This window comes from Cryptomeria japonica, chromosome 6, assembly GCF_030272615.1.
Source record: "Cryptomeria japonica chromosome 6, Sugi_1.0, whole genome shotgun sequence".
Taxonomy (NCBI): Eukaryota; Viridiplantae; Streptophyta; class Pinopsida; order Cupressales; family Cupressaceae; genus Cryptomeria; species Cryptomeria japonica.
In genome coordinates this window covers 110,927,275-110,955,091 of record NC_081410.1, presented here as the reverse complement: position 1 = coordinate 110,955,091, position 27,817 = coordinate 110,927,275, and the positions used below count along the sequence as shown (strand labels likewise).

At 38.5% G+C, this 27,817-nt stretch overlaps 1 protein-coding gene across 1 annotated transcript in view; it reads right to left on the bottom strand.

Annotated features, from left to right (window-relative positions):
- The window catches only part of LOC131051237 (uncharacterized), a 180,087-nt gene that overhangs the window by 6,344 nt on the left and 145,926 nt on the right, over nt 1–27,817 (bottom strand). Inside the window, exon 10 of the mRNA XM_057985654.2 lies at nt 17,690–18,580. Within this exon, the coding sequence (XP_057841637.2) occupies nt 17,690–18,580 (891 nt within the window). The remainder of the gene's footprint in view (nt 1–17,689; nt 18,581–27,817) is intronic.

Below are 27,817 nucleotides of genomic sequence, written 5' to 3'. Positions count from 1 at the left end.
AAGATTGATGAAATGAAGGTGGGAAAAAATCCTTTTGTTGGACATGAAGAGATGGAGATGAAGGAAGAAGTGTCAATAATTTCAAAAGCTGTTTGAGGAGCATCCACCCAATTTTCAGGTACAAAACCAATTGAACCATATAATGATGATTTGCAATGCATGGAAGTGATTGGACCATGTGATGATGATTCACAAGATATTAATTATGCTATTGTGAGGAATGATTCAACCAAGGTTTACTCCCATGAGAAGTAATTGCAAGAGTATCATGAAAACCCTAATGATATTAGGGTGATGAAGGTTATACCCTATAGTTTGGGGCATAAAGATCCATTTCTTCAAGTTCAAGGATATTCACATGTAATGGTATGGGACCCTGGAGAGTATGTCTTTGATGGAGCTACTTCTTGTTGTGATTTTTTCACACATTGCCCCATTGCAAATGGGGACCCCCTCTTTTTGCTGAATAAACCAAGTCTTTTGCAGTCCGTATCATCTCCCGACCCTAAGGAATGAGTTGTAAGGTCTCGTTAGTCTGGATTCTGGCCTTTGGAGGTGATGAAATGCCCAAGTAGGGGATGGATGCTTAAGGAATATACAACCTAGATAGGATATGGTCTTAATATTGTCATTAAGTCAAGAATTAGGGTTTTGATATATTGAGAAATGCATTGTGCTTAATGCTTTATCCTTAGAACATTGCATTTTGCTAACTATGAACTTGATTGATACTTGTACTTCACAATGTTTCCTTGTCTTTTTCACGTACATTGCAGGGAGTAGGACTTTGGATGTTGAGAAGAGGACATCGTTGAGTGGACGATATCATCATCCAAGGAAGAGATTGCAATGTAAGAACAAAGAATGCACATCCAGAGGAATGGAGTGATGGATATTTGGCCAAGTGTCAAGATCCCTGAGAACTAATATGAAGAAATGAAAGAGAAACAACCAAAATTTGGTTAAGTTTGAAAAATTCCTCCCCAAGGGTGAAAAGGAATTCATAGTTTGGATGAATGAAGATGATTTATGCTAAGTCCAATGGAAATTTCCACAATCTCCTCAAGTCCCCAAGTGTTTTGGAAAATTTTGGCTAAAATCTACAAGTGTTTTGGAGAAATTTGGCTAAGTCTGGAAGCTTGTATTGTCTATTTTAGGGCTTTACCCTTCAGACTTAGAAATGAGGTGAGTAACTTAGGGTTTTGAGAAATCTAAATGAAGCAATGAAATAAGAACCCTTCAAGGAAGCTACAAGTGAACTTTGAGCGAATTCTGAGCACTTACTATTTTTAGCAAGTCTCACCGCATCTTAGATTGGGCTAATTTTGCGTTTAAACAAACAAACTATTGTTAGTGTCACTGTGTCCCGGTTTGCCCTAATTTGATGTTTGGAAGAACTTACTATTTTTAGTAAGTCTTTGTTTGGAAAGTCTATCTATGGCAATGTTGTGACCATTTCACACATCGCCCCATTAGAATGGGGACCTCCTCTTTTTTTTTTAGGGTTTTGCTTTCCCTTAGTTAGGTTTTCTCTCTCTGCTTGCTGGGTTTGGAGTGAGTGAGTGGTCGCCCGGGCCGGGTAGATTAGGGTTTCTTTCCGAGGGCTCGTCTTAGGGTTTCTTTCAAGCTTCCAACCTGGTTTTGGGAAGTCCTTAGTTGTTTGCTTGGAGTCCTAGGTTTGCCTTAGTGGATCTTTTCCTTTCAGGGGAATGAAGATGGATAGGATGATAGGTCTCAGGTCAGGGTAGGTCTGGATTGGTGGTTTTCTTGTAAGAGTCTTGTTTTCCTCCCAGTCAGAGTCGATTAAGCAGAGTCGATGGTCAGAGAGGGATGGAAGTGGCGATTTCAGAAGCTGATGAGCAAATGCACTTGTTGATGATTGAAGGAGTTTTGAAAGGATATCCAAGGTTTGAAGTGTCAGAATAATGGAAGTCAACCTGGAAGAAGATTTTCACTCCTGACCCTTCCAAAGGGTCCAGAGCGAAATTCTCACCTGATCCCCAATTTTGGCCTTAGATGTACAGAATGAAGTTTTTTGAGTCAAGTGGACGGCAAGTAGACAGGATGGTACTAGGGAGAGATGAAGTTGATCAAGTCTGGATTGAGAAGGAGTGGAATTGAGTGTGAAATCAGCCTAAAATAGGGATTTCGCTCCTGGCCCTTCCAAAGGGTCCAGAGCGAAATCTTCCTTTCTTGCCCTCCTTTGGCCTTGAAAACCTAGTTGGACCTTGCCTAGACCAAGTTGGATGATGAATTGTCTTGATTGTGAAAGGAGGAAGTTGATTCGATCAAGTTTGGAGGAAAATGAAGTAAACCTAGGTGAGAAACTAGCCAAGAAAGGGAAATTCGCCCCTGACCCTTCCAAAGGGTCCAGAGCGAAAATTCCCTTAAACATCAATTTCTCACTTGTCAAGGCTAGGATCATAGCTTCCTTGGGCATGGTAAAGGCAATTTGACATGTTCTAACCTTAGGAGGTGATTAAAAGGTGGATGAGGTGAAGATTTTAGCCAAGAATGTGAATTTCGTTCCTGACCCTTCCAAAGGGTCCAGAGCGAAATTCTTGAAAGCACTCATTTTTCCTTTAGCCAAAGTCAGGACCAATGTGGAAATGAAAGGAGAGTAATCTATATTTGCCTCCCAGGGAAGATTAGAGTTTGAAAAATCAAGAATCAAGGTCAAAGCATGATTTTCGCTCTTGACCCTTCCAAAGGGTCCAGAGCGAAAATCCTTATAGCTCTTGATTTCTTCCTTGTTTGGGCTAGGTGTTGACATGATGGAGGATGAATGGGTGTGTTCTTGTCTTGAGAGGGAGTTGGATGCTTTGGATGATCAAGATTTTGCCTAAGAGATGATTTTCGCTCCTGACCCTTCCAAAGGGTCTAGAGCGAAATTCACTATAAACCTCATTTGCTACCTTGAATGGGCTTAACACATGGTTCCTCAAGTGGAATACGATCTATATTTGCCTCCAGGAGAAAATTGAAGTTTGAAAAATGAACAATCAAGCCCAAATTGTGATTTTCGCTCCTGACCCTTCCAAAGGGTCCAGAGCGAAAATCCTCCTAAGGCTCATTTCCTCCCTAGTTTGACCAAATTTTGATTTGCAAGGCATCTTGAAAGGAAGGATGGACATCTTTTGCCATTGGAAATGTTTGAAAACATTGAAAAATGAAAGATTTTGAGCCAAATAGTGGAATTCGCTCCTGACCCTTCCAAAGGGTCCAGAGTGAAATTCCTAAAAAAACCTATTTTTCCATTGGAGGACGTCTAGTCTTTGGATTTTTATGGCGTGGATGGAAGTGGGATAGCATGTCTTTGAATCTTGAGGTGGTTTGAAGTTGGAGAAATGGAGAATCAAGCCTAGAATGAGATTTTCGCTCCTGACCCTTCCAAAGGGTCCAGAGCGAAAATCTTAAAATCACCTTATTTTCCTTACAAAATCAAGTCAACTTTGAGTCTTTATAGTTTGGATGAGTGTGAGGAGAGGTGTTCTCGCCCTTTTGAAGTTGATTGAGGTCGAATGATGGAGGAGTAAGCTCAAACCAAGGATTTCGCTCCTGACCCTTCCAAAGGGTCCAGAGCAAAAATCCTAGGATCACCTACTTTCTTTGCAAGACAAGTTCAAATTTTGATTTTTATGGCCTAGATGGGAGTGAGGTGATGTGTCCTTGGTCTTGGAGGTGAATTGAAGTTAAATGATGGAGGAACATGCTAGAAAACTTGAAAATCGCTCCTGACCCTTCCAAAGGGCCTAGGGCAAAATTGTGCAAAACCTACCTTTTCCCTTAAATATATGCCAAGTCTAGTGAGGATTGAGATCAAAGAAGGCCTTAAGGATGGCTTCAAATTGCCAAAAAATTATCAAGTTTGAAGGAATTGAGTCAAAATTGGAATTTCGCCCTTGACCCTTCCAAAGGGTCCAAGGCGAAAATTCTACTATCACCTATTTTTCCTTGCAAAATCAAGTCAAGCTTGGGTTGGATGAAAGAGGAGAATTGTTTCATTGCCTTGTGAGGTGGATTCAAGATGAAATGATGAAGGAATGAGCTCAAAACAAGATTTTCGCTCCTGACCCTTCCAAAGGGTCCAGAGAGAAAATCCTCAAACACATCCTATCTTCAAAGAGTTTGTGCCAAGTCAGGCCTAGATCAAGTGAGGGATGCTCCTAGGATTGCCCTTGAATAGTTTGTTGCCTTCAAATATGCTAGTTTCAAGCTAAAAATTGAATTTTGCTCCTGACCCTTCCAAAGGGTCCAGAGCGAAATTCTTCCAACCACATTTTTTTCCAAGATTTGAGTAAAGTCAGGTCTAGGCTGGAGTGAAAGAAGCTATTTGGAATTCCTCGGAAAGATTTTTGACCACAAAAGATGCATATTTTGAGTTAAAATTGGAATTTCGCTCCTAACCCTTCCAAAGGGTCCAGAGCGAAATTCTGGATAGGTCCTATCCCTGGCTAGGTTTTTGAGTGAATTTGACCTTTTAGGCCTTGTGAAGATCAAACCAATGTTGCCAAGTTGGGAAATAGATTCAATATGAGGGAGTCCAGATGAAATGAAGTGAAGAAAGTGAAATTAGGTGTGAATAGGCAAGCAAAGAGTGAATTTCGCTCTTGACCCTTCCAAAGAGTCCAGAGCGAAATTCATCAAAATCACTATTTCCCCTTTGTGTCAAGATAAGATTTTGATTCCTAAGGCATGAAAAGACTGGAGGGAGGTTATTTAAGCCTTGTAGGGTGAATTGAGGTAAAGAAAGTGTAAAATGAAGCCTAAAGAAGGAATTTCGCTCCTGACCCTTCCAAAGGGTCCAGAGCGAAATTCCCATTATCACCTAATTTGCCCATATGAGAGGCTAGAAGGATGGCTCCCTGGACTTTGTTAGGCCAAAACAAGCATATGTACACCTTTAAGAGGATTTTGGAGTAAGAAATGAGTCAATTAAGGCAACATCAAGGAAATCGCTCTTCACCCTTCCAAAGGGTCCAAGGTGAATCCTTGAGAAAGCCTATTCTTCGCCTTGTTTGGGCTAGACAAAGAACATGAAGAGATGGCAAGCCTAGGTGGTGAGGATTTTGATTGATGGAGTGAATTAGCCTAGATGAAAAAGTTCAAATAAGCCTCCTTGAAGTAATTTAAGCCTTCCTCATACCTTAAGTATTTTAGTGCCTATGGGGAATGAGCCTTAATCAAACCATGATCAAACTTTAGCATCCACTGAGCTTACTTATATCTTTTCACCAAATTTGCCAATTAGATTTCATTTGGGGGACTAAGACAAATTCACATGAGTTAAGGTACTTATAAATTGATTAATTAATTTTTCTAAGCCTTAAAATAAATAAAAAAATCAACCTTTGGGCGTTGAAATTATCCTAAATCAAAAAAATCTCACTTTAGCACTCAAAAGCATTTTATTTTGCCTTCTAATCAAGTCGGCCAGCTTGTATAAGTGGTTTTATTTTATTTTTTTACCTATTTGCCAAGTCGGCCTAGAGGTAAAGTGAGGTGAGCGCCCTATAAAGGAAAGGTTTGTTTTGAAATCATTTGTCATTCATTCACTTTCTCTCATGCGAATTTGAGGAGAAGATTTAGGAGTGCAAAATTGAGCAGATTGAAGGCAAATTTCCAGATCTTGAAGGATAGTTAAAGGCGGATTTCTGATTAAGAGCTGATTGGAGGCGAATTCCCAGATTTTGAAGGAGGCTTGAAGGCTGATTGAAGGTTGAAGCCATCAAAGGAAGGATCTGAAATTCAAATCAAGGAGCCTTTGTCCAGCAGATATCCATTTTCTTTTATCCATTATTTTTTCAAGGTTGATAGCTAAAAATCAAGGAAAAGGTATGTATGATCAGATTTTTGAAAGCTTATTCAAAATTTAATTTGATTTCCCATAGCAATCCTTTGTAAGGTTAGGTCTTGCACAATCTGATTTAATTCACAATTAATATCAATTTGAAAATTCATAATTCTAAAGGTTTATCATACTATTTTCAAATTGTAATCTTCTTATTTCCTTGGAAAGACTTAAATGCCATACCTTAAGGTACTATGCTCAAACCTAACTTTAAGCCTTTTGTGTAGGTATCAAATGACAACCCCCAAGGCCAGTGGATCCACTACCTGACAGGCTCTCATAAAGGAGGATCAGAAGAACGATGAATTGGAGACCAGGATCGTGTCCAAGTGGAGCAATATCGGAGACACCAATATAGGAAACTTCAATGTGAAGAAGTTTCGGGAAGCACCCTACATCGGGAAGCCGTCACCTGTTGCGAAGAGGATAATTGAGAGTGGCATCATCAAGGCCGCAAGTTTCCCTCCTGCAGTCAAGTGTCAAGAGTTGATGATCGAATGTGCCCGACACTATGATTCACATTCGAGGACAATCATAGCCGAGGATGGAACTATCTTAGCCTACCTTTCGGAGGAAGCTATAAGTGAAGCCTTTCATCTCCCAGAGCAGAGAGACATGATCTACAAAAGTCTAGAAGGAGCTAGGTCTGTGTACGAGGATGATCTTGATTCCTGTCTGAACTTCATCAACAAGAATTAGTTGCTCAAAAGTCGACCTCGCCTGAACAAGATTCCTAATACACCGCACAGGATTGATTTCCAGGAAGAGTTCAAGGACTTGATAACCATGCTCAATCGGGTTACTGGTGCCTCTCAAGCCTTCTTCTTCGACAAATGGATGTTCTTCTTCATACAAGTGATTATGCAAGGACAAGGAAAGTTCAATTGGGCTAGGATCATTAGTAATAACTTGGACTTGCAGTTGAGGAGGCTAGCCCCTACCAAGTCTTTTCACATGAGTTCATATGTCATATATTCCTTAGTCAGAAGTTTTGAGTACGCAGGGCTACCACACAGAGGAGTTGTTGGGAGAGGACCCGGAGAAATAAGAGTTTGTGATTCTTATATTCAATTACATCATCCACCAAAGAATGATTACAAGCTAATCAATGATACCTTCACGATGTATATCGCCAGGACATTGCAAGGAGGGATTCACAATCGATTGTCTCTGGAAGCACAAGAGCTCGTGAAGAAGCATGGTGCATGGTTCATTCAGTTTCCTAAATTCACCTACATCAGGGTCCACGGATGTCCTTCACCTCCCTACATGTTGCCGAGATATCGTACAGACAGAATAATATTACTTGAAGTGACTAGGTAGTTGGCAGCTTATGCTAGAGCATTAAGACACAAGCATGGAAATGGAATTGCCACGGAAGATGCAGAGAAGGAGTTATCTCTATATTCATTCACATCCTTTGCCTTAAGGGAGAATTTCGATCCTCGTGGTCATATAGAAGAGACAGTTGGGAAGAAGTACAAGCATGAGTTTCAAGTCGAAGACTTCTGGATGAATATTCAGGATGATATAGAAGTGAAAAGAAAGATGCATTCCAGGTTACCCTTGGATCTCATCAGGAAGTGTAAAGTTTACAGAGTAGCCGATCAAGCCCAGGACAGTGGTAGATACCTCCAATCATCCTATGAGAAGGAAGATAAAGAAGTGAAGATAGATTGGAATGAGCTAGAGGTTTCGGACCTAAGAGCATTGATGGCTCCTGTGTTAGCTTGTACTCGTAGATGGGTAGACGTACAACATCAAAAGTTGAAGGAGCAGAATGTATCCATGACATTCACCCTGGAGACAAGAACAGAAGGAGAGGCAAGTGTGAGTGAGAATACTTCTCATTCCAAGGGTTCAAAGAGAAAAGAAGGACCTGAGAAGAGAGAGCCTTCCAAGAAGAAACAAAAGGTGAATCTTGATCGTCCACCAAGTACATCTTCTAGGCCTGAAAAGGAAGCAAGTCAAGGAGAAGATCAAAGGTAGATAGTGTATGAAATTGATGAGTCTATGGAATCCATGGTGCAGAATGAAAATCGAGGTAAAGGACAGGCACCTCAGCATTCATCTAGTCAATCTGTCCAGGTTGGTGCTAATGAACAACAAGAAGAAAAGAATGATGATGAAGCAACATCTCCTTTCAGAGAAGATAGACCTCTGCCTAAAGAAATACAAGTGAGGGAAAGGAAGTCTTCCATTCCAGATTGGCTAAAAGAAAGGCTAACAAAGGTAGTTGTGGTCGAAGAGGAGGAACAAGTGTTTGACTTGGAAAGTCTCATAGGAAGTTCTCATGAAGAGGTCGAAAAGAAGAAGGCCACCAAGATGTCAAAAGTAATTAGAGATGAAGCAGGATCCCGAAAGGTGCAGATAGCTACACCATTGGTAGACAAGTATGAGGATGAGATTCTAGCAGAAGAATATGATCTAGATACAATTGATCTTGGCCCACTTACCTCCGAGCAGGCTATGGAAGAAGCAGTTGATTCAGTGAGAGCACTTAACGACAAACTCAAAGAAGAAATGGAAAAGAATAAGAAACTAGAAAAGGAGGTCAGTGCTTGGAGGAATTATTTTAGCCATCTTAATCAACCTTTGAGACGACAAGATCCAGCAATATCTCCTTTGCATGCACTTCCTCTTGAGTCAGTAAATGAGGCAGAAAGAATGAAGAGCTTAGCTCAAATCATGAGTTCTTGGATTGATGAGTCTTACAAGGTTGCCATTGAATTTGCAACAAAGATGATGAAGACGGTCCATCGGGCCATCCAGGTTCTTGAGATCATCCATAATCTATTGGTAACTGTGGATGCATCTGCTCACACTAGAGATATTGTCATCCCGGTCCTGCAAGTGATAAGAAGGACACCAAGACAGATCCTAACACAAGAGAAGATAATGAATGGAGAAGCCCATAGCCTTCTGCAGTGGTCAACTTTGCTCCAGATAAAGGAAGTTCTTTTCGAAGATATCAGTTCCAAATGCAGCCGAGTTGAGGGAACCATCCACCCTATTCAAGACAAGGTGTTTGAGGTATTGTGTACGATCCTTGACAGAAGAATTGAGATCGAGACGGATGTAGACATCCAGGAATTGGAAGACAAGATCAAAGTCATCTTTTGCAAAGAGGAGAACATAGTCACCGAAGAGCAGCGAAATCAGATGTATGCTACTATGTTCCTGATTGAGAAAACAAAAGAGATAGAGCTTGGATGGGAGACGACTCTTCTCACTGCCTTTGATCAAGTCCTTCACTTGGAAGAACGGATGAAGAATCTTCCTGAGATTCCCATTGCTGAGATTGAGGCGAACACGACCAGATTCATTGAATATGCTAGAAAAGAGCATAGAAAGTGGAACAAAGTTCTAGATGAGAAGTTGTTATAAAATGATGTGGCAACTTAATTCCTATTGGTCTATGTCTCCTCGTTATTTGTGCCAATTACTATTGGCTATGGATTGATAATGCTTATCTAAATGGAGACTTTTTTGTAACAAACCCTAATTAGGGTTTAGGTGTCAAAATCTCAGCCATCGATCTTCTTTTGATCCAGGCCGTTCATTGTATTTGAGAGTGCTATATAAGCCCTCACTCATTTCATTTTAAAGAGTTAGAAAAAAGTAAGAGAGAGATAGTTAGAATTTTTTAGAGTTCAATATTGTCAGCAACATAGAAATAAGTAGTGAAGAGAGAAAGTTGAACAATTGTTGTTTTATTTGGCTATGAGATCAATGAAATATTGAAGTTATGGTGTTTTATTGCAATCCTTGTGGCTATTTTCATGGTTGTTTATCTTCTTGAATCACTCCTAGTAGAGATAGCATTTAAAGTTTTAAGTTTGAAGGACGAATGTTGTGCTTGATCTTTGATAAGACTCATATTCCAAACCACTAGCTCCTTACTGATTGTAAGAACGCCCTGTGTGGTCAACTGGAAACATTGAGATTGTTTACGAGTTCAATCATTGTTGGAGGCATTGATATGTGTCTTACTAATAGTATCTATCCCCTTAGTGATTTGAAAATCATTGAATCCCCTTAGAAGATCGCACCAATTCCAATGGAGTTGTAACCTCTTGGCAATACTGAAATTGGTAGAGTCCTATCAAGACCAATCATCACTGAGTCATTCTTAGGATTAATTTAGTTTCGCCTCCTCAAAACCTTTATCTTTTGATCTTTTTGAAACATCAGTTAGCATTAGGGGAATCCTGTTTCCTCATTTTGAAAAGTAGTCACACGAACAAGCTTTCTCTGAGAGTACGTAAGGCCCCTTGAAAAACAGTAAACACAACGACAACTGGTGCTTATCCACGAGTAGAGAACCTACATAACAGAACCTTGAAGTTTCACCGATTGATCCTTTTTTTGCGATATCTTCAGCATTCGGAAACTTTACTCAAGAGAGGATAAGATACCTTTGGGTATTTTATTCTGTGTTTGGTCATGTACAAAATACACATCAACAGGCAGCTGGTAGGACACTGATGGCAGAACATTCTTGAATATCCAAGTTCAAAATCCAGAAAAAGTAGGTAGACAATCAAAATTTTGGCTGTTTGAAATTCTTTCTCAAAATGGCAAAGGCACAAAAAGTCTATTCTTGGGCATGAAGGAATTCATCCTTCACTAAAAATTCCTCCACTACCTCAAAATTGCACTCAAGTACAAGAGGAGAGCGCATTTTCTTGGTCAAGGAGAATTTTCCTTGGCAAAATTCCTCCACTACCTTGAAACTGCACTCAAGGACAAGAGTAGAGCACATTTCCTTGGTCAAGGAGGATTTTTCCTCCCTATCAAAATTCCTCCTCCACCTCAAATTTGCGTCCAGGACAAAAAAGGGAGCATATTTCACTGGCAATGAATGATATTTAAAAAATGCCAAAATTCCTCCTTCCATGCCAAAATACACCCAAGTATGCAGAATTCTAGGAAAGTGAAAAATTGACTAAGTGTTGAGAATTCCTCTCCTCCAAATTCTAGACTAGACAAAATTCTTGATAGATGGAAAAAGTGGTTGAATGTCAAAAAATTCCTCCTTTAGGAAAAAGCATGCACAAGCATTCACAGAACAGAAAATGGCAAAATTTCACAAGGAAAGGATTTTTTCCTTCTCCAGGGTTGATATGCACTTAGGAATTCCTCAAAAACAAATAAAGATCATGAAACTTTTTCCAAGGCAAAGATATCCTTCAATTCCTCCCAAATGCGCCCAAGCACTTTCAGGACATAGACAGGATGAAATTTCACTAAGAAAAAAATCCTTCTTTCCCTTCCAAACGTGCCCAAGTATTCAAAGAGGCAAGAAATGATGAAATTTTTACTAAGTTTGGGAGGAATCCTCCGTGGCATTTCGTGTGCACCCAAGCAAGAAGAATCCTCCACCATGGAGAACTGGCGTCCAAACATGGAGAATCCTTCCACCTATCTCAAATGCGCCCATAGAAGAAAAGTGACCGGAGACATAAAATTGAAGTTCTTAAGGAGATATTTTGATAAAACATGGCATTCTTGACAAGTCAGAAAATGATAAACATCAAGAATTCATCTATCCAATCCAAATACAACATCAAGACGTCAAGAGACACGAAGGTCCAAGATGAGAAGATCCAGTTTATGACATCCAAGTTTAAGAAGAAATCCAATCTCAGGAAGTTCATGGAGGAGGAATTCTAGTTCCAAAGAATACCAGTTGAAAGAACTCAAGATTCAAACAAGTACAGATGAGAAGAATTTACAGTTATCTTGAATTTCCTCTAGAAGCCCAAGATCCCAGTCAGGAAAGAACAAGGAGAAAGAATTCCAATTCCAAATATTCAAGGAAGGCATTCAAAGTACCTGAGATCCAGTTCAAGTATGAATGACTTCAAGAATGACAAAATCGTTGACAAGAAAAGATAATTTCAAAAAAGTTAATCAAAGTTAGAACCTTGATCACAAAATGATGCAAAATGGAATATTCCTCGTGATGAGTCATTGGGTCCACATGGCATCCAACATGCTGAGGTGGTGCTCCGTCATCTTCTTCGGCCAATCATGTGTTTCCAAACCATCATGACCAAATTCAATGCATTTGCTGCCAAGGAGCGGGATAGCAGGCGTGCTATTTTGGGTGAGAATCTATTAAATGCTTAATGGAGTGGTGGTTCATTTAATGCATAGTGGCTGCCTTACTTGGAATGATGGGTCATTTAATGCAAAGTGGGTGTGATGCCTTATTTATTACCAGACCTACTACTTGGTGTCACAAAGGGTTCATTTTTTGTCAAACCCTAATTAGGTTTTTGCATCTTGTAATCTTGCCCCTTGATTTCAAATCAATCTTGGTTGTTCATTCATGGGAGGATCTCTATAAAAGGCCCTGCCCTCTCAATTGCAATTCATTACATAGATAGCGAAGTAGAAAGATCTTGCTCCTTAGAGTAGAAGTAGAATAGGAGAAGGAGAAGACATTGTTGTAAGACTTGGAGAAATAAAATTTGATTTCATTGAAGATATGGTGGATTCATGTTTATTTCAACTTGTTTCATGGTGTTCTTCCAATATCTCAATTGTTAGATAAAGTGCTTAGATCTTAATGGATAATGTAATGGTGTTTGATGAATTTCCACGGTTCATACTTTTTGCATCTTGTTGATTATAAGTTTAGTGTAAAGTTAGCCTGAGCCACTAAATTTGTGCTAAGTTCGATTGTGGATAGTCATTTGGCTTGTGCCATCTTGGGTATTCAAATGCACATTCTTGATGTGAAAGTCCTTCAACATCCTTGGAAGATTGCACTAGTTCTTGTGGAGTTGTAGTTGATCTTGGCGTAGCAGAACTTGGTTTATTTGGAATTCGTCCATTAGAGCACTATCCATTGATATCCTTCTCCTTAGGAGTAGATTTAGATCCTTCTAACCCTTTCCCCTTTAATTTCAGTTGTGTTTGTTCGAAGAAGAAGCATCACGAGATTGCAATAATCGATGAAAAAGTTCCAGCTAGTATTGCAAAAGAAGTGAAGAACGACTCAAACATAAGTCCCTTTATGTTACCAACATATCACATCAAGCCAAATGAGCTCATATCCAACATAAAGTCGCAAGTTCACAATGGGAACCTTGGAGTCACCTCTATGATCTTCACAATCTTAGCATACGAGGGGTCTTTTCTCAAGAGAAAATAGAGTGTCCTTTGGAAACTTTATTTTGTGTTGGTGTGGTCACAAAACACCCATCAACACTTCTATTGTTGACTATCGATTTCCAATTCCCTTATACCAAGGGTTAAGCTCAACCATGAGCAAGCACAAGGTATGTGGTGGCTTCTATTTTGGGACTAACATGTTGACACATCCTTTGGATGAGGCCTCATAGGTTTATAGGATGCTTGATGAAGATTTACAATATGATAGTGAGTCACCCAAAATGGACATTGAAGGACAATGGACACATTCACCAAATTGTCATGTCACCACACTTGAGGACCAAATGGTGATGGTTACCTCAGGGTGCTTGATACTAGAAGAACGTAAGTAAAATAAGTGCCATTTTGACATTCAAGATTTTATGACCAAGCATGGTATGGTGTTTTGGGTATCAAACTACAAGCAAGTTGGAGAATTCATGAAAAAAGAGACACTACAAGTTCCCAACACCATAAAGGCAAGGCAAGTGGACATCCTTTGGGGTGAACAAGCGACATGCAAAATTTTCTATATCATAAGTCATGGAGGGATCAACAAAACATGGATCTTGCATTGGGTGCATTTAATGGGAGACTTCACTATGGAGTTGGAATCCAAGAAAGAAGAGATAAAACTTCAAGGAATTGCAGGAGATCCTAGAGTCGCCATGGCTCTATGGATGAAAGTTCATGTGGTGACAATCACAATTTTTTTCAAAACCAAAGAGGAGTTTTCTGTCACATGTTGGGGGAGTTTCCAGCCCATTCACATTGTTGAAGTGTTTGAAACTAATACAAGGTAGTTTCCAGCCATTGCATTTCTGATTCCAAGCAAAAGAATGCACAGTTACAGCCAAGATATGGAGAAAATCCCCTCATTTGATGTTGTGTGTAGAGGGTATCACATCCTAGCATTTTTAGTGCTGTTGGAGGAGAAATTTGAGGTGAAGTATGACTATTACAGCTACCTTCCAGCCCACACAATCTGATCCAAACCATCTTTCCAGTGTAAGGCTTGGAGTCTTATGGCAAGAGTACAAAGTGTCTAGGGTAAACATTATAATTTCAATGTAATTAAATTTCCACAATCCATGAGATTAATGCTGCTTTGTTTTTGGATTTGATTGTGTATGTTTTTTGAGCATCATTAATTATAAGTTCAGCTTAGAGGATGTGAATGTTTGGGGAAACCAAATCACTCAATGCATAAAGCTAATCAAGATTGCACTCCAAGGTAAAATACTTTTCTATGTTTGGTCCATTTTAAATATGTTCATTATACCAAACCACAAATGGATACTCAATGAGGTATTTGCGAATCAAGAGTCCTTTGGGGTAAGAGCCATCAACTTAACATGACTGGTCAGATCTTAGGGGGTAAGAGCTATGGCCCATGGATCATGATGGGTGCTGCTCCAAATTTTAAAAAACTGCTGTCACAAACAATTCCAGTTCTCCCTACATACGATTCGCAGCCATAAAGAAGTTGTTAAGCACATAGAGGATGTATTCTCCATCTATTGTCTTCAGTTAGGATTTTGTCACTAATACAAGATGGTTCCCAGCCACCACAATTCTGATTTGGGGCAAAGGAATGCAGTGTGACAGCCAGGATATGGAGAAATTAATTTGGAGGGTTCACTTCTTGAGAATATTAAGTGTTAACACTCCAACCCCCTTGGAGCTGTTAGGAAGAAATTCAGAGCAATATACGAGTACTACTTTTACCTATCAGCACACATATTGTCTGGACAGTACCATCCATCAAATCGTATCACTTGGGGCATGATGATCCAAGTCATGAAAGAGGTGATCAGTAGTAGACATAAATTGGTTATTTACTTGGAAAGCTCATCACTAGAAGGGATTCAAGATGAAGGAGGTAGAGTTTCATGGTATCATGGATGGAGTGCCACACACGAATTTGTCATTAGGAAGGTCATCAATTAAGGGATTTCACCAAGAAATGGAGAAGAGAGAGGGAAGGTATCCTTCATATGGGGAAAGTTTTTGGCACAATACAAGGTACCTCAAGGATATTTATAATATTAATGGGAGGAGCCCAAATTCTGATTTGGTTGGACAAAACTAAAAACCAGGTACAAGGGGAGGAAGTGACACACACATACTGCAACCAAGCTGCAATGGAAATGTAACGAAAACTTATGTCCACATGATTTCCCATTTTGGGACTGCTATTATCACCATTTCCAGTCTTTACATGGCATCACTGGCAGTGAAAGGGGTGTTTTCAGTTGTGGCACTGAGTAATTTTCAGTTTGGCACAGTTAACAGACTGTCCTCAATCTCCGCAAGGGTGCTCCAAGCCTTCTTATTTCAAACCTTTGTAGGAAGTGGTAACTGCTGTGCCATTCTTCTATTGATTTTAATTATTGCCCATGGTATAATGATAAGAGGAAAGGTTCATATGAAATCTAGGGTAGCACCCCATGAGCGAAGGGATATTTGCGCACAATATCACCAACAGAGCATGAGAGGGATGAGTGATGACGAAGGGATATCATTGTATGACAGCAGATGCATTGCCAGGACAGGTATGGACCTAGTTTCCAGCCTTAATGCCACTGTCATCATTGTCATCAGCCACTCCATTACTTCAATGGCACTCACACAAGTTCTATGAGGATTCCTGACCATGGGAAGGTGTATTTTTCAGCTGCTGATGGCTAATAGAGAGTTCCCATGCCTTGCATGGCTAACCATGGATTCCACATCAGTCACTTTTTGGAAATTTGCAGAGGTTGGTCATACTTGCAACTATTACATCATTTTTAAAGTGATGGGATTGTTGTTTCCTGTCACAGCCAGAAGTAGACTATCACGTCTTGAGAAGACTTCATTGCATAGAAATGCTGTTGAAAGGGGCCCATTATGGACGTCAATCAATCCAACCACCACAACTCTGGCTTTGGACAAAAGGTTATAGTGCTATAGCCATGAGATGAGGAAATTCACTTTTGGGACCAAGCTAAGGGAAATGATGCTGAAGCTTACACATATGATGATGTGGTAATTAGAGTAAAAGTAATGAAAAAGCAAGAAGAAAAGGATAGTTTGTTTGTTGCAGTATTATTCTGTCCTGGAATGAAATAAGTGGTGCCCCAAGACTTGTAATATTTGGGACAGGAGGACTGTAATGTCCCATCTGTTTTTTCTTTAAAACAATAAAAAAATATTATATTATTATAATAATAATACTCATTATTGCAATAATAATAAAATAAAATAAATGAAAAGATTGCTTTTAGGGTTGACTTGGTCTTAATTTTAAATAACAATAAAATTGGCTTATTAGGGCCAACTTGGACTCCCAACTACCCAGTTGCAGGAACTTTGTTTTGGGTGCCACCAAGGTATGCCTTTGTATGTCAAAATTTTGTTGTTGCAAATAAATGTCTTCTCAAAGACGGACGAAAACCGCTGTGGAGAGAGAGATTGTGTGGTAAGGAAGAAACCCTTCACCCACTACTACTGTTTACATTCAGTCCCAGAATTCAGTGTCAATCAAATTTTCAGTTGCTATTCAAACGCAGGACTGATTTTACCAACAGAACGAGCTACATCTGGGCACAGGCATCTAGTGGTGAAGCTATTTGAACAAATCCCCTTTATCTGGGTGCTGTCCATACTATCTACCATTCCTATTATCACTTGGAAGAAGATCAAGTAAGGCTTCAAATGCTGGGCGATACCTACAGCAGTCATTAAAGAACAAATTTGCTTCTAGATTCAGATCTGCAGGGGTGGAATGAAGATCACAGCAGCTGTCAGATCAATTCATTTACAGGGATCAGACTAAGAGATTCCATTTTGATTGCCGAGTGTCATACTTTAGCCCTAGGCTGATCTTACGTTGCTAGCAAGGACTCTAGTGTAATCTGACACACCTAAATGCAAGTATATCAGTGAGTTGTAAGACTTAAACAATGTAAATATGAATTTTTACCAGCAGCAGTTAATCAATTCTATTGCTCCCAGCAAAGCATTTTAATCGCTGTGTTTTTGTTATATGTTTGCAAATTGTCAATCCATTGAAGTTGATTTGAGTACTGTTGTTATTGGCGGTAGCTCAGTCTGCAATCATTGAAAGAGCCACCAAAATCCTAAGTATTTGTATTTTTCATGCATTTAGGATAAGCTATAAACGCTGGGTACATTTCAGTCTACTTCAAGAGAAATAATAGAAGACATCTGTAGAATATTAGTATGCTCCAAGAATTTGTAATTTATGATCATATGACATTATGATGCATATTGATTCTTTTTTGATCTACAAATGAATAAAAAACTACTTATCAGTTCTCTAAATTCAGTTTTATCCATGTTTTCTAGGATTATTTTGCCAAAAACACATTGGAAATTTTTCAGAGGGCCGAGTCAATAGTCAAAATTTAGGGCTGCTGAGTGTTTAACCTATCTGCATATCAAAGATTTTAACAGAAAACATTGCATATTTGATTATACATCTCTTACTTACAACGTAGAAATTCACACATCAAAAGCACGCCATAATTGACATTACTGTAGATATGGTAAGATGTGATAGCAATATTTGTTAAGAATGGAAACCCAAACATTTGATAAAACTTGAAACATGATAATCTAATAGCTTAACTTCAAAATTTAACTTACAGAGGGAAACAGAATAATTACCGGAATCCCAAGTAGAGTACCTTGCCTATTCACAAGTACAGGTAAGCCTCTTCTTGCTGGTATTGGGAGAGTCTTTAATCTTACAAGAGCTTCTCTCGCCTTCTTTATTACATAATCTGAACAAATGTTTGTATTTTGTCTTTCCTGTCCTGTAGCATGCACTCCTAATGTCATTCTCTCTTGATCAATCTTTGAGGAAAAAAAGTGTTTCTTTTGTAGCTGAGACTCTACTAGGTGAGAGAGGTAACTCCAATCTGCTTCTTTCATGTAACGGATCCAAGCAGTCCCATCATCACCAATAATACAAGCAGAGCACTTTTTATCTGCATTGATATTCATCTGACCCAATACGCCACCATACGCTGCATCAAGATGTTTTATATTTTGATACTGATTATATTTTGCTTTTTCACAAGAGATGACAAACCTGTTCATAAAATAGTATGACTGTTCAAATGGGATTGACACCTTTTCAAATACTGATCTATCAATAGTTTGATTTCTTGATACAGTTTCTCCAAAATTGCCATCTTCAAGCTTAATGCCAAAATCTTTCAACATCTCATCTCTTAGGGAAAGAAGTGTGGATAATGTTGAGCCAGAAATAAGTTGCAATTTCTTAGCTTCATCCAAAACAGCCTCTGTTCTTTCCACATGCAAAAATGACACATCTGATTCAACCTCGTCTAGACTACTTGAGAATTCTTGGGAGAAACAAATTATATCTTTAACTTCATCTATAACAGATTGAAAATCTTCCTTGTATAACTTCTGCAAAATATGATTTTGAGATGATGTTGCCCGAGGAGAATCACAAAAGCAAATCAAGACTTTTAAGCCTTTAGAACCGGCAGCAGGACATATTATGCAACCACCTATGGTCAGTGAACTCTGCATAAAACAAACATGACATTTATATATTATTTATCCAATCCTGGAATAGAATTCGAGTCTGTCATATGAATATTACAAACAAACATAGCTTACAGAGATTCAAAGCACTGTGTTGCATTTTCATGGTACTGCCATGTAGATAATATGAACAAGCATTGCTTACAAAGATTCAAAGCAGTGCATTCCATTTTCATTATGCAAACTTCATAGACGAATTTAAAGTTAAATCTAAAAACTTCAAAAATTTTCCATTTGATTATCACAAAACAGTGTAGATAATATGAACAAGCATTGCTTACAAAGATTCAAAGCAGTGCATTCCATTTTCATTATGCAAACTTCATAGACGAATTTAAAGTTAAATCTAAAAACTTCAAAAATTTTCCATTTGATTATCACAAAACAGTGTAATTAATTAAATTGTAGTAATACTATGATAATAATTGTATAAATAATTAATTATCAATAATTATAACATGAATACATTATCGTTATCAATCTTGAGTGCACCCTAGAGAGTGATATTCAGACTCTCTCACAGTTGATAAGCATGAAAACTACTCCAGGGCTTGTGGGTTGCCCATAGTTTGGAGTAAGTCTCCACAGAAGGCTGGTTCTCTTGAAGCTAAATTCTAATGGGAGCTGATTCACAGGAAAAAAGGCAGAAAATGACATAAAACAAGGCTAAATTCTAATGGGAGCTGATACACCAAATGTTTTATTGCTTACACTTGTTTAAAACATACACAATATGATCAATAAGTTAAACTACAGCATACCCAACTCAGAGTTTCGTATATTCTTGCATAAGTATTTCATAACCAGGTTTAATATCTAGGGCAGCATTTAGGAGTTGGAAATATCCCTAAAAGGTTTTGAATGACAACTTCTCAAAACTTAATCCTTGCACTATTACGTAAACACAAGTTGTGACCTGCAATGTACATACATTTCTACATAAAGGTGATAAAAATAGGACTAGAAACCCAGAACAATACAGTATCATCACAAGATCACATTAACCATGTACCAAAAGTTAAAACAAATGAGTACACGTCTATCTTTAAAATATTTCTCACAAAAACTAAGTTGTTGAGTTACAATGTTTGATTGTTCATAATAATGAGTTATCATGAAGTCTTATTCCTATACAATGCTTTCCGGCTGCTTCTGCAATGTGCTCTACTTTCCTACTGCTTCTGCAGTGTCTTGCTTGCTTTCCTACTACTTCTGTAACATCCCTAATTTCATGCTGCTTCTGCAATGTGCCCTAATTTCTTTCCTAATACTTCTGTAATGTCCCTACTTTCATACTGCTTCTACAATGTGCCCTGCTTTCCCGCTGCTTCTACAACGCTCCCTACTTTCTTGCAGCTTCTACAACATGCCAAGCTAGAGAAACAAATGTTGTTTCTACGCCAGAATGGAGCCTCCTTCCATGCAAACCAACAGAAAACCCTAATCTCATGTTATATGGGTAACTCTTCCTGGAGTTTTCAAAAGAGAGAAATTTGGATCTTTTTCCCTCTTTGGTGCTGGGACTTTGTTGAAAATGACAATTTAATCTTCTTTTTGATTTATTGGCATCCTAGGACCTTTGACAAAACATTTATGCCTCCTAGACAACAACATAAAATCATATTGTAAAGACAATATCCAAAGTTTTTCTTGATAAGAATTTAAAACAATGAACACTCCTAAAGTACTCATGTTGGCTATTTGGACCAAGGGACTAAAATAGATCAACAATTATATAATAGCATATAACTAATAATTAGAATCATAGTTGAAAATCTCGGACTCCCCTCGGACTCGGCAAACCAAAAATTTGGACTCGTGAAAGACTCGTGAAATAGTCGGCAAGGACTCGGCAAAAAGAAAAACCGTAGTTTTACAAAAAAACATAAAGAAATTAATGCATTTAGAGAGCATAAGAGCCATAATTGAAACATTACACATGTCACATACTCATAGTTTCAAACTTTCAACTCTAAAATGTATAATACCAAGATTTCTTCAATGCTAATTATGCTGCTATATGGAGCCTAATCAGACTTGAAGGTTAAATTTTCCCTACTTCCATCGGTGCAATTTCCCCCTATATTTTTCGACGGGGGTTTGGGGGCAGTGCCCCCAAGTTGGGGTCAAGGGGTTTCGTCCCCCTCACAGGCCTGAGGCAGGAGTTGGACGACTCAGGGGGGTCAAGAACGGTACTGAAAAGGGTTGGATGGGGAGATTGCCTAAGCCACAAGAGGGTTTGCAGCCTCAACGGGCTGGTATATCAGAGGTTTGTGGCCGAGCCTAGGTGATCTCCATAATTGGATCTCTGTTCACTGGGAACCCATGTTGACAGGATGTGTGCAAATTTATCCGCATGCTCGAGGGTTTTTTTTTGTTGTTTTTGAAAATGAGACTGATAGGAATAAGATTCTTTGTGTCAGTCAATGGTGTTGGGAGAAGAGCCGTTCGGTGATGCTAAAACCATGGCATCTGACTTTTAACTCTTTGTCGGAATCTTTTGATCGAATTCCTCTTTGGATCAGGCTTCCAAATCTTCCCATGCAATTTTGGTTTGAATCTTGTTTTGAGGCTGTAGGGAATTCTTTAGGAAATTTTTGATGGCTGATAAAGGTTCTTTAAATTTGCTGCACACAACCTTTGCTCAGATTCTAGTGGAGATGGATGTATCTAAAGACCTTCCATTAGAAATTTCTATTAAATCTTCGAAAGGTAACTGGGTGCAGCCTGTAGACTTTGAAGGGGTTCCATTTAGATGTAGGAGATGCTTTATAACTGGGCACAGTGCTGCTTCTCGTGACAGAAGCAAAGTGGAGAAATCAGCATCTTGGTGGAAAGAGGTGACCCCTCAACATTACACGATAGAGAAGGTGGAGGTGTCCCATAATGTTCCTCAGGCTTCGAGTGGTGAGCACATTGTTGGCAAGGGTAAGGTGCCAGAGACTGAGGATGGTTTTGGTACATCAAAGCAAGGAAGACGAGAGGTTCAGAATTTGTGGTGAAAGATAGTGTTAGTGCGGGCAGATGTGTGGATCAAGCAAGAAGTGAGCAAATGCAAGAGTTGAACACTAAATCTGATTCAACGATGGGGTGCATCACAGGGGTGACTAGTGCGAACCATGTAGGTCCGAAAAAGCTCAGAGGAAGGGGGGAAGGAGGTTTTGGGTGTTTCCAATTTGAAGTTATTGGAAAATGCAAGAGAGGAAGGATGGATAGAGGTTAAAAGGAAGAGGGACAAGAGAGCCAAGGATAAGAGTATTAGGCTGATCCTTCACTCTCATGAGAAGGGGGAGGTTAATTAGCAATGTACTCATTGATTTCTTAATGGGTCAGTTTTATTATGTGACTGTGGGGAGGTGGCTCCTTGGTTGTAGCCCCACCTGGTTTGGGCCAGGTCAAAACCCGGTTTTTTAAGAAAATCAACAACTATTACCAACCAAAAAATAAATAAATAATAAATATATTATTAACTATTAGTAATAATAACTAGTATTAATATATAGAGATTAAAAAAAAACTAATTTAATAACATATAATATTACATCATTACTATATAATAATATATAGGTTAAATAAAAAATAATAAATAAATGTTATTTTAAATTAAGTTAAATATTAGTTGGGAGGTAGTTGAAAGTAGTTTTGGGATGTTACAAGGAAATAAGGCTTTATAAAGCCATATTGTACAATGTAAAACTCAATCTGGTTATATGCATTAAATATTTGAAAAATCAATATATCATTTTGTTATTCTGCTATACAATAACAGTTTGATCAGATGTTTTTGTATTTGCTCTACCATTTCAATATGCTATCAAAGCATCTTCATGATCATGTGTTGTGAGAGCAACCCGTAATTCCATGAATTGGCTTATGTGAGGGTAAGTAGATTGGTGGTGAAGATTTGTGCGAAGGAATCTCTACTGAAAATTTTGTTTTAGCTACAAACAATTTTGATTTCGCCTTGAGTGATGTTGGCATATGAGGTGACGTTGTTAGTCAATCAAGAGAAGGAAAGCATTGCAAATGACAAGAGGAAATTTTGTTGGAAAATTGATTATTTCACCAATTTCTCTAAGGACATGAAGGACATTTTCCAATTACAGGTGTTTTGTATGTGTAGGAAATCTAATTTAAAAATTTCAATGCCTTCTCTTTGCATCTCAAGCTATAAATCTGAAGGTTCGCGTCAACATTCAAGCAGTTGCTTTGAATTTAAATTTTAGGTGAAAATGAATATTGTTTTGAAGAATGTGATTGGACGAGACAACAAAATATAGAATAATTTAGGTTGCAATCTAATGACCTATAGAGGAAGTTTTTTTGCTAGCTATCTATGTTAATTCTTGTAACGTCGGATGTACCATTTCCGATACATGAATTAATTATATGTTAACATAGTAGTATATACGTTAACAATACTATATAAATAAATATCGAATTAGGGTGTTTGCCACCGGTCACACCCCTTCTTGTCATCGGGCTGAGATCAAACGATTTATCATAAATCGCGATCGGTCAAGCAAATAAATTGTTTTGTTAATGTGCGGTGATATTAGGAGTGGTACGTAGGAAGAGATGTGTCTTCCCACGTGGGAAGACATATCTCTTCTCTATGTACCCTCTCATTCACTTAGATATATAACATGCATCCAACAGGGAGGAGGACAAGACCGAAATTAGTAAGTGTTGTGCTTCCTTCATTCGCACTACTACAGTTCGAAGTAAATTCCAGACTATGCCTTTCATCTGTTCTAGCCTCTTGATCATAGAATTTAATTAAACTTAACATGGTATCAGAGCTAAGTTAAGGAAGATCAAATTAATTCTGTAACGATCATATAGACATTCACTCGGCTCTTAGTAGATCACATTCCTATAATCCTAATGGCAACTTGAGTTAGGTTTGAAGATTGACTAGATGGAGCATCAAATTTTGTATCTTGGAAATTTAGGATCATGCTTGTTTTGAAAGAAAATAAAATTGACTCCCATGTCAAAAGTGAAATTCCTGAACCCTCTAATGATGTGGAGAAAATTCAGTGGAGCAAGGATAGTGAGAAGGCTCTTAAGATAATTGTGGATTCAGTGAGAGACCACATTGTGCCAGTTATTTCTAAATATGAGAAGGCCTTTCAGATGTTCAAAGCCCTAGCTAACATTTATGAAATCAACAACACTAGCAGGGCTCTCACCTTGAAGAATCAACTACACCATATAAAGATGAATAAAGGAGAGACAATTACATCCTATTTCTTGAGAATCACTGAGCTTAGGGATCAACTATCCACTATTGGACATCTAGTAGACAACAAAGAACTTGCTATGATGGCCCTAAATGGACTTCCTACCCCATGGGAATCGTTCATTCAAGAAATCAGTGCTCATTCTAAATTTCCTAAGTTTGATAGATTGAAAACCGATTGCATTCAAGAGGAATCTCGGCTTGTCACAAGAGGAATAAAACAAAACAATGGTAATGAGGACATTCAAGTTCTAAACTCAAATTCCCACAAGAAAGGAAAGAAGAACTTTAAGAGAAAAAGGGACAACGGCTCAAATGGAAAGAGGTCTTCAAAGAAGAAGAGAGACATTTCTGAAGTACAATGTTTCAGATGTGACCAATATGGGCACTATGCAATGAAGTGTCCAGACAGGATCAAGCAACAGGCTTCAATGGTAGAAGTTAAGAAAGGGAGTGATTCCGAGAGACTAGTCTTCTACTCAGCCCTCTCTAGTCAAGTCACCTCCAGTTCCAACACATGGGTGATTGACAACGGAGCATCTTGACACATCACTGGATTTCGTGAGCACCTAGATACACTTGTGGAAAATTCAAATGAAGAAGTGACAATTGGTGATGACTCAAATTATCCAGTTATGGGAATAGAAACCTGCAATATCAACCTAAAGTCAGGCATATCCCTACGGCTGACTGGAGTTCTATTTGTACCTGGTATAAAGAGAAACCTTGTCTCAGTTTCTGCACTTGAAGATAAGGGTTACAGATTAACCTTTATGGAAGGAAAGGTACTTGCTTGGCCAAAGAACTCCACCATCAAGAAAGCCCACACCATTGGAGTAAGACAAGGGAGCCTCTACAGATTTGCACCACTCCACCTCAAGACTTGATTCATGAGACTCCAGATTCAAATGAACTTTGGCACAGAAGATTAGGGCACCTTCATTTCCATGCCCTACCTAAGATAGAGAAGATGGTGATTGGCTTACCCAAGCTAAGTCAAAATTCTGAAGGAGCCTACAAGGGGTGTGCCTTGGGAAAGAATACTAAAGGGTCTTTTAATTCTAGCAATAGTAAATCCAAAAATGTATTAGAATTAGTTCATTCTGATTTATGTGGACCCATGTCTGTACCCTCCTTAGGGGGAATTTTATATTATGTAATATTTGTAGATGATTATTATAGGAAGACCTGGATATATTTTCTGAGGTACAAAGAGTCTGAAGAAATCCTTTCTAAATTTAAGGAATTCAAAGCTCTTGCAAAAAACATGACAGGTAAGAAAATCATAACCTTAAGAACAGACAATGGGGGGGAATACACTTCTGATATGTTTAAAGATTATTGTATAAATGTTGGGATTAAGAGGGAGTTAACTATACCTTATAACCCACAACAAAATGGGGTAGCTGAAAGAAAGAATAGGACTATAGTACAAGCTGCTAGGGCTATGTTGTTTGACCAAAATATAGAAACCTCATTTTGAGCTGAAGCATCTAGGACAGCCATGTACATTCAAAATGGATGTCCTCATTCTCTTCTTGATAATAAAACCCCTGAAGAAGCCTTTACTGGTAACAAACCTGACATAAGTCATCTCCGGATCTTTGGATGTCCAATCTATATTCATGTTCCCAAAAAAAGGAGATCAAAATTAGAACCTTCTAGAAAGAAAGGAGTATTTGTTGGGTACAGTGAAACCTCTAAGACTTACAGAATATACATACTTGGACAAAGGAAAATTGAACTAAGCAGAGATGTCATCTTTGAAGAAGACATAGCATTCAGGAGGTCCAAAAGCTCTAATGAATTGGAACACCAAGATCCTCCTACAAGCATGGATGAGGATCCCACTCCTGAGATTCAGAGGGAGACCCCTGAAAACGCTAAGCATGAAGTTCAAGACTTACCTTTAGAAGAACATTATCCCAAAACTAGGAAGAGACCACTTTGGGCTAAAAAGATGCTTCAAGAAGCTGAAAATTATGCTGCTCCAAAGGGGACCTTTAGAGAAAGTAAGAGACCTAACCTATTTTCCAGTTATGCTGCCTTGATGAGTGAAACCATTGAAGCAGAACCTTCCTATGTTGGAGATGCTCTCAAGCATCAAGTGTGGAAAGATGCTATGTCAAAAGAGTATCAGTCAATTTTGAAAAATGATGTCTGGGATATTGTGCCTAGGCCTAAAGGCAAATCTGTGGTATCTTCTAAATGGCTCTTCAAAATCAAACATGCAGCAAATGGCAGCATTGAGAAACACAAAGCAAGGTTTGTTGCCAGAGGTTTCTCACAGAAAGAAGGTATTGACTATGAAGAGACATTTGCTCCTATTGCCAGATACACTTTTGTCCTAGCAGTTTTGGCTATTGCAGCATCTAAAGGATGGAAAGTCCATCAAATGGATGTTAAGACTGCTTTTTTGAATGGTAAGATTGAAGAAGAAATTTATTTGGAGCAACCTGAAGGTTTTGTGATTCAGCCATGTCTGCAGATTAAAGAAAGCCCTATATGGATTGAAACAGGCCCCCAAAGCATGGTATGAAAGAATTGATCACTATCTCTTGGAATTAGGGTTTTCCAAGAATGAAGTAGATCCAAATCTCTACTACAAAGTAATAAATGGTGAATTATTAATTCTTATTCTTTATATTGATGATCTACTAATCATAGGAGAGGATAATCGTATTTCTCGATGTAAGAAAGAATTAGCCTCTGAGTTTGATATGAAGGATTTAGGAATTCTTCACTACTTCCTTGGATTGGAAGTTTGGCAGCAAGCAGATGGTATAATCCTTAATCAAGGAAAATACACCATTGATATACTCAAGAGATTTGGAATGATGGATTGTAGATCCATGACCACACCTATGGAGACAAATCTGCACAAGCTAAAGGAAGCAGTTGCAGAATCAGAGTTTGCAGATCCTACCCTCTACAGACAAATTATTGGATCTCTGATGTATTTGGTAAACACAAGACCTAATATATGTTATGATGTTAATACACTAAGTCAGTTCATGTGTGAACCTAGGGAAATACATCTTGTTGTTGCAAAGCATATTCTGAGATATCTTCGAGAAACTATTGGTTTTGGTCTGAAATATAAACATGTAGACCTTGACCTACATGGATTCACTGATTCTGATTGGGCTGGAAGTGTAGTTGACAGGAAAAGCACATCAGGATGTTGCTTTAGTTTAGGATCAGGAATGATCTCATGGATATGTAGAAAACAATCTTCAGTTGCTCAGAGTTCCACAGAAGCTGAATACATTGCAGCATCCATGGGAGCAAGAGAACCAGTATGGCTCCGGAAATTGCTTGTAGGACTGTTTGGTTAGCCCTTGAATCCTACTTTCATCTACTGTGACAATCAGAGTTGCATCAAGCTTTCAATGAATCCAATATTTCATGACAGGTCTAAACACATTGAGATTCCTTAGCACTATAATCGAGTTATGGTAGAAAGGAATGTGATCCGACTAAATTATATTAGTACAGGTGATCAGATTGCAGACATTCTTACCAAGCCTCTCTCTAGGATCAAGATTGAACACTTTCGGGTTCTAGAAGGCTGACTGCAAGTGAAGACACAACTCCAATCAGGTTTTAAATTTTGACTGCAAGTAGACTAAAAATGGGAAAAATGGATGAAGGTGAAATGAATGGATGAAATTGGGTTTTGACATGAGGGGAAAATGGAAAGAATGATACCAACCGGTAATGGCAAACTTGGAAAATGGGAAAAACTCTTGTTTGCAATTAGATTTGTAAAACCCGAAATCAAATGAATGGGAAAAATCTGAAAGAGGGGAAAATCATGCAAATTTACAAATTGCATTCAAAGAACTTATCCATTTGGGAAGATCACTTAGAAACCCGAATCCTTTCTTGGTCAAAGGCCCTAGACCAAAACAAATGAGCTTGGGAAGAACTAAAATGCTCCATACATAGACATGTTGAAAACCCTTGGC